Source organism: Oncorhynchus masou, chromosome 9 (assembly GCF_036934945.1).
Source record: "Oncorhynchus masou masou isolate Uvic2021 chromosome 9, UVic_Omas_1.1, whole genome shotgun sequence".
In the NCBI taxonomy this organism is placed as follows: domain Eukaryota; kingdom Metazoa; phylum Chordata; class Actinopteri; order Salmoniformes; family Salmonidae; genus Oncorhynchus; species Oncorhynchus masou.
Window position 1 is genome coordinate 55,473,619 of NC_088220.1, and position 11,825 is coordinate 55,485,443.

Consider the following 11,825-nt stretch of genomic DNA (forward strand, 5'->3'; position numbering starts at 1 on the left):
GACAACCCAACCAAGCCGCACTGCTTCTTGACACAACGCACATCCAACCCGGAAGCCATCCGCACCATGGGTCGGAGGAAACACCGTACACCTAGCAAACTGGTCAGCCTGCACTGCGCCCGGCCCTCCACAGGAGTCGCTAGTGTGCGATGAGACAAGGATATCCCTACCGGCCAAACCCTCCCCTAACCCGGGCGATGCTAGGCCAATTGTGCACCGCGTCATGGGCCTATTGGGCTCTAGTCAAATGTAGGGCACTTTATAGGTAATCGAGTGCCATTTGAGTGCAGACTGTGTCTCAGATCAACCATGCAATCTACTTTCCTTTGACTAATTCTTCCCAGAGAGCACCATAACTGAGTAAGGCCAAGAGGTTTTACAATTAGAAACAATGTTGACGTTTAATCTTCTGTGCAATGCAATAATTGCAATATTATGTAAACGTTACATTACATACATCCATTACATTTTTTTCTATTGAAAAGAAAATGAGAAACAACTACATTCAATGTCAATAACAAATAAGTACATCCTGGGGGTTTCTACCCCAAACCCTCCCCAAATTCTGGTCAATAATTCAAAGCAGATAGGACAGAGGTGCAAGGCGGGAACAGGGTCGGTCTGCTGGTTTCTATATCGACGCTACAACTCTGTCATCATCGCAAAACCAACAAAAAGGACACGCAGGTCCCTGTGATGTAACAGTAATATCATTACCAAAGTCACCTCAACAAACGAGGCTCAGGTCCCATCACTGATGGGAAATAAACCATGTCTCCATGGCAGGATACGTCTCATAACATTACCAACAGCCAATCAGAACTGGTGTGCTATGTATAAGGTTGAAACCTGAAAAGAAAGTCGATCCATGCTGGTAGGCTTGAATCCATATACAGTGGGGCAAAAAAGTATTTAGTCAGCCACCAATTGTGCAAGTACTCCCACTTAAAAAGATGAGAGAGGCCTGTAATTTTCATCATAGGTACACTTCAACTATGACAGACAAAATTAGAAAAAAAATCCAGAAAATCACATTGTAGGATTTTTTATGAATTTATTTGCAATTTATGGTGGAAAATAAGTATTTGGTTACCTACAAACAAGCAAGATTTCTGATTCTCACAGACCTGTAACTTCTTCTTTAAGAGGGTTCTCTGTCCTCCACTCGTTACCTGTATTAATGACACCTGTTTGAACTTGTTATCAGTATAAAAGACACCTGTCCACAACCTCAAACAGTCACACTCCAAACTCCACTATGGCCAAGACCAAAGAGCTGTCAAAGGACACCAGAAACAAAATGGTAGACCCGCACCAGGCTGGGAAGACTGAATCTGCAATAGGTAAGCAGCTTGGTTTGAAGAAATCAACTGTGGGAGCAATTATTAGGAAATGGAAGACATACAAGACCACTGATAATCTCCCTCGATCTGGGGCTCCACACAAGATCTCACCCCGTGGGGTCAAAATGATCACAAGAACGGTGAGCAAAAATCCCAGAACCACACGGGAGGACCTAGTGAATGACCTGCAGAGAGCTGGGACCAAAGTAACAAAGCCTACCATCAGTAACACACTACGCTGCCAGGGACTCAAATCCTGCAGTGCCAGACGTGTCCCCCTGCTTAAGCCAGTACATGTCCAGACCCGTCTGAAGTTTGCTCGAGAGCATTTGGATGATCCAGAAGAAGATTGGGAGAATGTCATATGCTGAGTTGCATCCAAAGAACACCATACCTACTGTGAAGCATGGGGGTGGAAACATCATGCTTTGGGGCTGTTTTTCTGCAAAGGGACCAGGACGACTGATCCGTGTAAAGGAAAGAATGAATGGGGCCATGTATCGTGAGAATTTGAGTGAAAACCTCCTTCCATCAGCAAGGGCATTGAAGATGAAACGTGGCTGGGTCTTTCAGCATGACAATGATCCCAAACACACCGCCCGGGCAACGAAGGAGTGGCTTCGTGAGAAGCATTTCAAGGTCCTGGAGTGGCCTAGCCAGTCTCCAGATCTCAACCCCATAGAAAATCTTTGGAGGGAGTTGAAAGTCTGTGTTGCCCAGCAACAGCCCAAAAACATCACTGCTCTAGAGGAGATCTGCATGGAGGAATGGGCCAAAATACCAGAAACAGTGTGTGAAAACCTTGTGAAGACTTACAGAAAACATTTGACCTCTGTCAATGCCAACAAAGGGTATATAACAAAGTATTGAAATAAACTTTTGTTATTGACCAAATACTTATTTTCCACCATAATTTGCAAATAAATTCATTAAAAATCCTACAATGTGATTTTCTGGATTTTTTTCTCATTTTGTCTGTCAAAGTTGAAGTGTACCTATGATAAAAATTACAGGCCTCTCTCATCTTTTTAAGTGGGAGAACTTGCACAATTGGTGGCTGACTAAATACTTTTTTGCCCCACTGTAAGTGCCTGAGCACATGATTTTACAAGTCAGTACATCATTGGTGGGTAACACAAATACGCCAGTCACTCAAATGTCCTTGTCATCGGGAAGTGCAACTTGTATGGCCTGCACGTCCACCTCAGTCTGACTCTCTCTGGGGCGGGATTGGATCTCCTCGTAAGGGGGCGGAAGGATCTCGGGGCTTTGATTGGATTGAGGGATAAGGTGACTGGAATCTGATTGGTTGTGAGCTAATGATGGACCTGGAGCCTCCTGGGCCAATAGGAGCTGGGTGGGCCCTCTGCAGGGGGGCAGGTGTTGCCCCCAGCTCCCGTAGACAGCCTCCTCATAGGTGGGCAGAGACACAGGCAGGCCATCCACCATCAGATCCATCTGGTCAGAGGAGCGCCTGCTGAACAACAGTAGAGAGATGATCAAATCACTTCACAGACAGCACTCATACAGTGGGTGGATTTACCTGCAATCTAACTGACACTACAGCTATGAAACACCCAGCATCGATGATAAGATGACTATCAAACCACTGAATTTCCTTCTTCCTCCTCCTCCTCCTCCACAGTCTTTCAACTTTCACTCATCAGATTATAAAGATGCTTTCATTACAGGATGTGATGCATTTCCAAGCCTCTACTGTACAAAGCAACTACAGCACTGTAACCACCCTACAGAGCAACACACCTGATTCAACCAATCATCAAGACCTTGGTTAGCTGAATCAGGTGTGTTAGTCCTGGGCTGGAACAAAACCTACATACACTAATGCTCCAGGACCAGGGTTAGGAGTGACAACACCGCTATAGAGGATCCAGTCGTATGAATATAGCTGTGTGAGTGACAGGGATAAGAGCCAGTCATATGTGCTTACCTGTGTGAGTGACAGGGAAAAAGGCGGGACTTGATCACCAAGCAGGCCGTGGTGGTGAGAAGGAATATGGACACGCCCACCGCCGTCGTGGCAACGCTAGGGAGTGAGTGGGCCACCTGGTCCTCATAGTTAACATGTCTGTCTGAAAGAAAACACAACATAAACAATCAACACACACACCCATCAACTACCTACAACACACTAAGCTGTGGTCCAGGGCGTTAGTGTGTGCACTCACTAACCCCCCTGAACACACACCGTCGCCCTGGACCAGAGCTACAACACACTCAACAAATACATTCAGGAAGTACACACATCATTTAGGGGAAACACACTACTGATACACATATGGACAGCATAAAACAGGGTATCTCAAAGGGAGTCAGTCATGCATCTGCAGGTGTGGTTTCCTATATCCATGACGCATTACATTTCCGTGAGGTTTAATATGGCAGAGGAAAGAGACTGGTTAGTTTGGTGACTTTGCTCACTTCCCGTTTCTTGATGCTGGTTTCCTGCCTCGATGCAGCACAGGCCGAAAGAGGAAGCAAAAGGCTCTAAAGTAGCATGTTAAGAATCTGCTATGTCGGCTTTTGCATCTCACCAAGTAGGTCATTGACCTCTTGTGTGGAACTACGGGGTTGGTACCAGAAAGTTACGACAATCAAATCTTAGCACTTAACAGGCCACACACCATCCTGTTAACCAGCCTAACACACTGCTCAGCTCTAGTGACACTCAAAGCTCATGTAGGGCTATACTCAAGGCCATTGAAACTATAGCACAACAGTCATAGAGTGGTATAGAGTGTATGCTTCCACTTGCCTCTTCCACATCCAATAAGACATGACTGGAATTGCCCAGTCCTCGAGGGCCTGATTGGTGTCACAGTTTTGCCCCAGTCCCAGCTAACACGCCTGACTCCAACAATCTGCTAATCATGATCTTCAGTTTAGAATGCAATTTGATTAATCAATTGTGTTTGCTAGGGATGGAGAAAAAGTGTGACGCCAATCAGGCCCTCGAGAACTGGAGTTATCCATCCATAAATGCAGTAAGAGGACGAATGAAGGAGGGTGGTCATAGCATTGCTATTAATCAGCTTATGAGATGACTATGTGGAAGAAAGCCATGTAACATTTAAATCATCAACCCATAACCTCCATGCATGCATATAGCCAACCTGGAATCAGCCAAAGTAATTGTTAGGTGTCTGGGTTAATGCATTTACAAAGGCGGTGAGTGATTGAGTACAGAACCTACCTTATATCACACTGCAACCTTTGACCTGACTGTAGTTTACCTAACACTTATCTCATATCAGTCACTCATGGACATACTCCACACACATATGCGCGAGACCAGGGATGGGCAACTGGCGGCCTCCTTTTGTAGGCCCGCGGATCCATTTCCAAAAATAAATAAGCTGTGATTTCGAAATTTGGATGTGTGCATCAGCAGTTTTTTTCTCTTGTTATGTCAGTCACTGACAGTCACTCAATTAGCCCATTGAGTGACATTTTTTAGATTGGTAAATTAGTATGGCAGCCAGCTAGCTAAACGTATAGTAATCATGGTCTAATACTGACCAGGGGACCCCCATTGATTTTGTTCGCCACTCTCACTCAGATATCATATTAAAAACTGTTTCTCTCTCCGTCCCATGGCAAAAAATGTAGAATTGCAGCAAATTGTCTTTAAAACTGCAACATTTTATCTACGCCCCATGGCAAAATTGCAAGAGAGGAACAATAAAACATCAATGTTTTCTCTCTGCTGCCACTAAAATGTTTTGCTCGCAAAGTGGGGCTCTGACTGCATATGTGGGTATGGATGTGGGTACACAGACCCGCGAGCCACGGCAGTGCCTCATGATGAGCTCAGATTTATTGTTGCCCCCACCCCCATCAAAGTTGCCCATCCCTGCTCTAGTCCATTACACTAGGAGCAAAGGTTTACCCCTCCTCCCACACGGCCGTGGTGACTCACCTGCTGTGGACAGACAGGTGGGCACGCTGGGGATCCATTTGCCGTGGCGGCAGCGCGAGCTGTGCACCTCTTTTGGGATGGTGTAGCCGGGCTCACAGAAGTAGTAGATCAAGCTCTTCTGGGGGAAGCCTCGGCAGGGGGAGGGCTCGCAGCGGAAGCCTCCGTGTTCTGGCACCAGTGGATGGCTGCAGTTCCCTTGCCTGCCTGCGGATGAGGCATACTACAGTTTAGTTGTAATACCTTGTTGTTGAATCGAACCGGCACTTATTGTATCTCAAAGATCTGTGATTCAGGTTGAAGAGGAAAAAAGCTTTAGGTAGAGTGTTTTAATAGATACGGTCATATGAATGGGGTAAGACAGGTGGAGTCTGGGAGGAGGTCTTGCAGGTCTGGGGAGAGGGCTAAGTATCATTGCAGCATGATGCAGGTTGTACAGTGCCTTGCGAAAGTATTCGGCCCCCTTGAACTTTGCGACCTTTTTCCACATTTCAGGCTTCAAACATAAAGATATAAAACTGTATTTTTTTGTGAAGAATCAACAACAAGTGGGACACAATCATGAAGTGGAACGACATTTATTGGATATTTCAAACTTTTTTAACAAATCAAAAACTGGCGTGCAAAATTATTCAGCCCCTTTACTTTCAGTGAAGCAAACTCTCTCCAGAAGTTCAGTGAGGATCTCTGAATGATCCAATGTTGACCTAAATGACTAATGATGATAAATACAATCCACCTGTGTGTAATCAAGTCTCCGTATAAATGCACCTGCACTGTGATAGTCTCAGAGGTCCGTTAAAAGCGCAGAGAGCATCATGAAGAACAAGGAACACACCAGGCAGGTCCGAGATACTGTTGTGAAGAAGTTTAAAGCCGGTTTTGGATACAAAAAGATTTCCCAAGCTTTAAACATCCCAAGGAGCACTGTGCAAGCGATAATATTGAAATGAAAGGAGTATCAGACCACTGCAAATCTACCAAGACCTGGCCGTCCCTCTAAACTTTCAGCTCATACAAGGAGAAGACTGATCAGAGATGCAGCCAAGAGGCCCATGATCACTCTGGATGAACTGCAGATATCTAAAGCTGAGGTGGGAGACTCTTTCCATAGGACAACAATCAGTCGTGTATTGCACAAATCTGGCCTTTATGGAAGAGTGGCAAGAAGAAAGCAATTTCTTAAAGATATCCATAAAAAGTGTCGTTTAAAGTTTGCCACAAGCCAGCTGGGAGACACACCAAACATGTGGAAGAAGGTGCTCTGGTCAGATGAAACAAATTGAACTTTTTGGCAACAATGTAAAACGTTATGTTTGGCGTAAAAGCAACACAGCTCATCACCCTGAACACAACATCCCCACTGTCAAACATGGTGGTGGCAGCATCATGGTTTGGGCCTGCTTTTCTTCAGCAGGGACAGGGAAGATGGTTAAAATTGATGGGAAGATGGATGGAGCCAAATACAGGACCATTCTGGAAGAAAACCTGATGGAGTCTGCAAAAGACCTGAGACTGGGACGGAGATTTGTCTTCCAACAAGACAATGATCCAAAACATAAAGCAAAATCTACAATGGAATGGTTCAAAAATAAACATATCCAGGTGTTAGAATGGCAAAGTCAAAGTCCAGACCTGAATCCAATCGAGAATCTGTGGAAAGAACTGAAAACTGCTGTTCACAAATGCTCTCCATCCAACTTCACTGAGCTCGAACTGTTTTGCAAGGAGGAATGGAAAAAATTTCAGTCTCTCGATGTGTAAAACTGATAGAGACATACCCCAAACGACTTACAGCTGTAATCGCAGCAAAAGGTGGCACTACAAAGTATTAACTTAAGGGGGCTGAATAATTTTGCACGCCAAATTTTTCAGTTTTTGATTTGTTAAAAAAGTTTGAAATATCCAATAAATGTCGTTCCACTTCATGATTGTGTCCCACTTGTTGTTGATTCTTCACAAAAAAATACAGTTTTATATCTTTATGTTTGAAGCCTGATATGTGGCAAAAGGTCGCAAAGTTCAAAGGGGCCGAATACTTTCGCAAGGCACTGTATGTCCAGATAGCTATATAGTTAGCTCTTACAGATGGATTACAGCTTTTGGGTGCAGTGGTGACTGTTTCAACAAGTACATGGTGGTGCAACTTGGATGCCTAGCAGAGGTGATGACCTGGGTGGGCAGTTATGGGTGGTTAGGGTGGGTGGTTGAGGAGGGAGTACCTGTGGTGAGGTCTGGAAGGGCGACTAGGAGAAAGAGCCCGTAGCCCAGAGTGATGTGTCCACACAGCCATAGAGACTCCCGCTGCACAGACATCAAAACAGCCTTCCTGCAGGTGCAATAAACAGAGGACTCAGTGCCCTGCAGATAGTCACGCACATACATATGCACACAAACAAGCATACACGCATGTGCACACACACAGTTGCAAAATATCGACAAATATCTAATCATGCACTTGGAAAGCCTCCCCTTTTGCCCTAACAAAGGCAGGGGACAGTGGTTCACAGCTGCAGCTACCATAAACACCCACAGCCTGACCCTGAATGAGTGAATTACTCCCCAACCCTGTACCCTTTAATTTACAGAAACTGGAACGAAACTTGGGTTATTGTTCAACACCAGACATTTATCAACATTACTTATATGACTGGTAGTGTTTTTTTTCTTCACCTGGCCCATATTTCCTCTCTTAGCACTGAACTTGACACACAGGCATGGCACAAACACAAATCCCATGGCGGATTTCGGAGCGCTTTCATATCGGGGGTGCAAGTCAACTCTGGAACAGCAGGGGAGGTCCCTGCCAACACCATGTGTGCCGCTCTCACATAGCCTGCAGGTGTAGGATCTTAAATTGAGCCAGTTTGCTACAGCAGGAAAATAATCCTGCAGCAATGGGAAATGTGAATTATTATGTGGATTATAATTCATTTAAATTTTTGTAGGGGTTGATAAAATTTATATAAGGGAAAATCCAGTCTGAAATGTCTAAACGTTAATTACACATTTCCGAAGCTTTTTTAAACCTCAAACACACTACACATTTTAAATTTCCTGCATTGCTGGAAGGTTCTCCTGCAACAGAGTGATCACATTAATATCCTACACCTGTTTCTATCAGGCAGTGAGCTGTGACCACAATGTAGGTGGGTGGCATCTTACTCACCATCTTATTAAAACATGACTTCTGTTCATGAATAAGCTGTGAAGTATGCCATTATAAATTGCTCCAGTTCCATTATAAAGCATTACTTTAAAACGCAACACCTTAAAATGAAATGTAATAAACATCTACCAATACATTTACTAATGTAGAGACAATAAGTTGTCATCAACAAATCTAGTAAAAAATAAACATGTTTTTCTCCTCTGAATGGATTTGGTAACTGTTTGTCTTCTGTGTGCCTGTAATGATTCCCATGTTTGATAGGTTAGTTAGTTAAGCAACAAGGCCAGAGGGGTGTAGTATATGGCCAATAAACCACGGCTAAGGGCTGTTCTTAATAAGCACTACGCAAGGCAGAGTAAAAACAAATGTTTTGTCATACCCATGGTATACCGTCCGATATACCACGGCTTTCACCCAAACAGCATTCGGGGCTTGAACCACCCGGTTTATAATCAGTATTATAAACTGGATGGTTCGAGCCCTGAATGCTGATTAGCCGACAGCTGTGGTATATGAGACCACATACCACAGGTATGACAAAACATGTATTTTTACTGCTCTAATTACGTTGGTAACCAGTTTATAATAGCAATAAGGCACCTCGGAGGTTTGTGATATATGGCCAATATACTCCACGTTGCGTCGTGACTAGGAACGGCCCTTAGCCATGGTAAATTGGCCATATACCACACCCCCTTGTGCCTTATTGCTTAAATAACCCATGGGTTTAATGACTTCTGCTATGTGGTACTTCGTACTTTCTGCTCTGATTGTCAAACTACTCAGCTGCATCCCTGTTTCTATAAGTGTCATACATGGATGGCATTGACACACAGTAACACTTTTCATGCCATCCCACTTATCCAAGAGGAATAGGCAAGTGATCAATTACAATATGACTCACACTACCTGTCTTTGTGTTGTCATGGAAGTGAGGAAATAATATCAATATTCATTTTATGCGTCCTATCAAAACACATCCAGGCACAAATTATAAGGAAGGACCTTGTAGACTACGGCAGAATATGGTAAGCAAAGGCTATTGTGTTAATCATAGAAATAAGGCTCATAGAAATAAGGCTAGTGTTTGTGGTACGTTCATGACAAACCGAATAAATAGCCTACCAGCGCTCGCTGAACATAAACGCGCAGCGGAGCTGAATGGACAGGTGCATACCCAGAGATCACCAGACATCCCCAAATAAGTATAAATGCCAAAGCTGACGCATTTATATCATATCCAGAATGCTAATATATCAAGCCAGTCTAATTAAAAATCGCAATTTTCTTTAGCCGACTAAACTCAACTTCCACTAATTAAACAACATATTCCTACAGCCTACATTAACACTCTATCCTACAGGCTAGTCATATCCTACATATCACATGTTATATTATTGGGGTTACATTTATCTTTAGGCAAGTTCAACAAAATACTTGGCAAAAGACAACCTCTTACCAATAAGGCTACTCACCTGTAGAATCTAGATATAGGAATATTCCGTTCAAGGACTAGTCCAAGATGGTATAAATCAATACTTCCCCGTCTGTTTGATATACGATCCGCTCGAGATCAATATCTAATTAGTTTAATTCTCCTCCAGATTAATGGGGCATATAGCAACAACTGGATCTATTTCACAGCCGCTGACAACTGAGTCATCGCTCAGCTGTGTTTTTGACAGGAACAGAGACTTATCACAGGCTCCAGTCCCGACTACGCGCGCTGGTGACATTGATCGAGTTAGTTTTGCAGGGTGGGTGGAGTTGCCTCATTTTAGGCAATTCCATTGGTCCTTAAGCGAACTCTCCGCCCGGCCATTCAAAACGAACTCCACCACTGTATACAGTGCGTCTTCACACTAACCCCACCCTTAGCAGGCGTCCGCTGGACCTTGCGATATTCAGTAAATTCGAGCTAAATTTCGCAGAACTGTGGAAATTGAACATTCAGTTCACCGCAGTATAATGAACGGTCATTGTTTTTGGACCACGCTTTTCACAAATCCTCTGTTTACAAACACTGTCTCCACCGTGATCGTCTGCTAAAATGAGTGAAGTGAACAAAACAAGTCTACAGTGCAAGGCCAGATGATACTGAATCACATCTGACAGAAGGACCAGACGGAAGTGCTAAGAATATAGTGCGCCAATGCAACATAATTTAGTTCCTTCCAGAGATACATATTGTATTGTGTAATATTTTACCTTAAAATATTTCTCCAATGTATCAGGTTGATAAATATGAAAATAGACAAACGTCTGGCCGTACCTAAGACACTATAACTAACGAACTTATTAGCTGGGCTCCAGCCCATACCTTTAAATGTGTGACGATTTAAAACCATAAATTAAAGACAAATGATATCAATCATCAACACCATCATAATCATCCTCACATAACCACAAGCCAAGTCTTTTTAGTTAACCTTTATTTTACGAGGCAAGTCATTTAAGAACAAATTCTCATTTACAATGACGACCTACCACGGCCAAACCTGGACGACGCTGGGCCAATTGTGCGCCGCACTATGGGACTCCCAATAACAGCCGGATGTGATTCAGCCTGGACCTGAACCAGGGACTGTAGTGACGCCTCTTGCACCGAGATGCAGTGCCTGACCGCTGCACCATTGGGAGCCCAAGATGATGAGTACCATCTGAGACTAAGGCTATTGCTATAACACAACTTTTGAAATGGTTGACATCCTCAAATGGTCACACAATACACAAATGATAGGGCATGACAAAAAACCTTACATTTGAGAAAAACTGTATTTGCCAAAAATATTTACAATTAGTTGTTTTTACAATAACCAGCAAAAATTCAAAAATCCAGGGGTGGGTTGGGACTCAAGAAAAACTGTCAACCATCAAACTTTACAATACTGATGCCTAAATGATTTAGCATACAAGAAAGTGTGAAAAATGATCATACAAACAAGTTGGAGAAATTCACACAAATATATTAGAAGGCCAGTCAGTAGGTGTCACAGCTCCTAATTTGAATTTGAGAATCCTCTCAACAAACACAAACCAACGATAATGAGTTTACTCTGAGACACTACAGACTCCTGGAGATTTGTAAAATCATCATGTACATTTGCAATTAACAAAAATGACAAAGAAGGGAATCATATTGATCGTGTTACTTTTCTGAACGTTAAGGCATTAACACACAAAATAACCGTGAAAAAAAAAACAAGTTAAGCGGTTCTAACTTCGACAGGTATTAAATTAAGTAGAAGCTACAGGAATGTCAAATACCAACTGCGGAATGTACGCGATTGGTTTCATACCAGCCAGTGAAAACTGTAGTTGACGCGAGTGAAACCAATAGCGATTGAAATCATATCTTACACGTGGGGGTTAA

At 43.3% G+C, this 11,825-nt stretch overlaps 1 protein-coding gene across 4 annotated transcripts; it reads right to left on the reverse strand.

Moving 5' to 3' along the window:
- Positions 1–382: 382 nt before the first annotated feature.
- On the reverse strand, positions 383–10,160 carry LOC135546254 (sushi domain-containing protein 6-like). Of its 4 annotated transcripts, none has more exons than XM_064974528.1 (6): positions 9,928–10,160; positions 7,954–8,116; positions 7,503–7,609; positions 5,284–5,487; positions 3,295–3,436; positions 383–2,820 (listed from the first exon to the last, which is right to left on the reverse strand). In XM_064974528.1, exons 2-6 carry the CDS (start codon positions 8,094–8,096, stop codon positions 2,496–2,498), a joined length of 921 nt encoding a protein of 306 aa, XP_064830600.1. In that variant the 5' UTR covers positions 8,097–8,116; positions 9,928–10,160; the 3' UTR covers positions 383–2,495. The 4 variants fall into 4 exon arrangements, with proteins under 4 accessions (XP_064830600.1, XP_064830601.1, XP_064830599.1 ...); XM_064974529.1 differs by having other exon boundaries at positions 383–2,817; positions 7,954–8,169; XM_064974527.1 differs by having other exon boundaries at positions 7,954–8,169.
- Between the last annotated feature and the right edge of the window lie 1,665 nt (positions 10,161–11,825).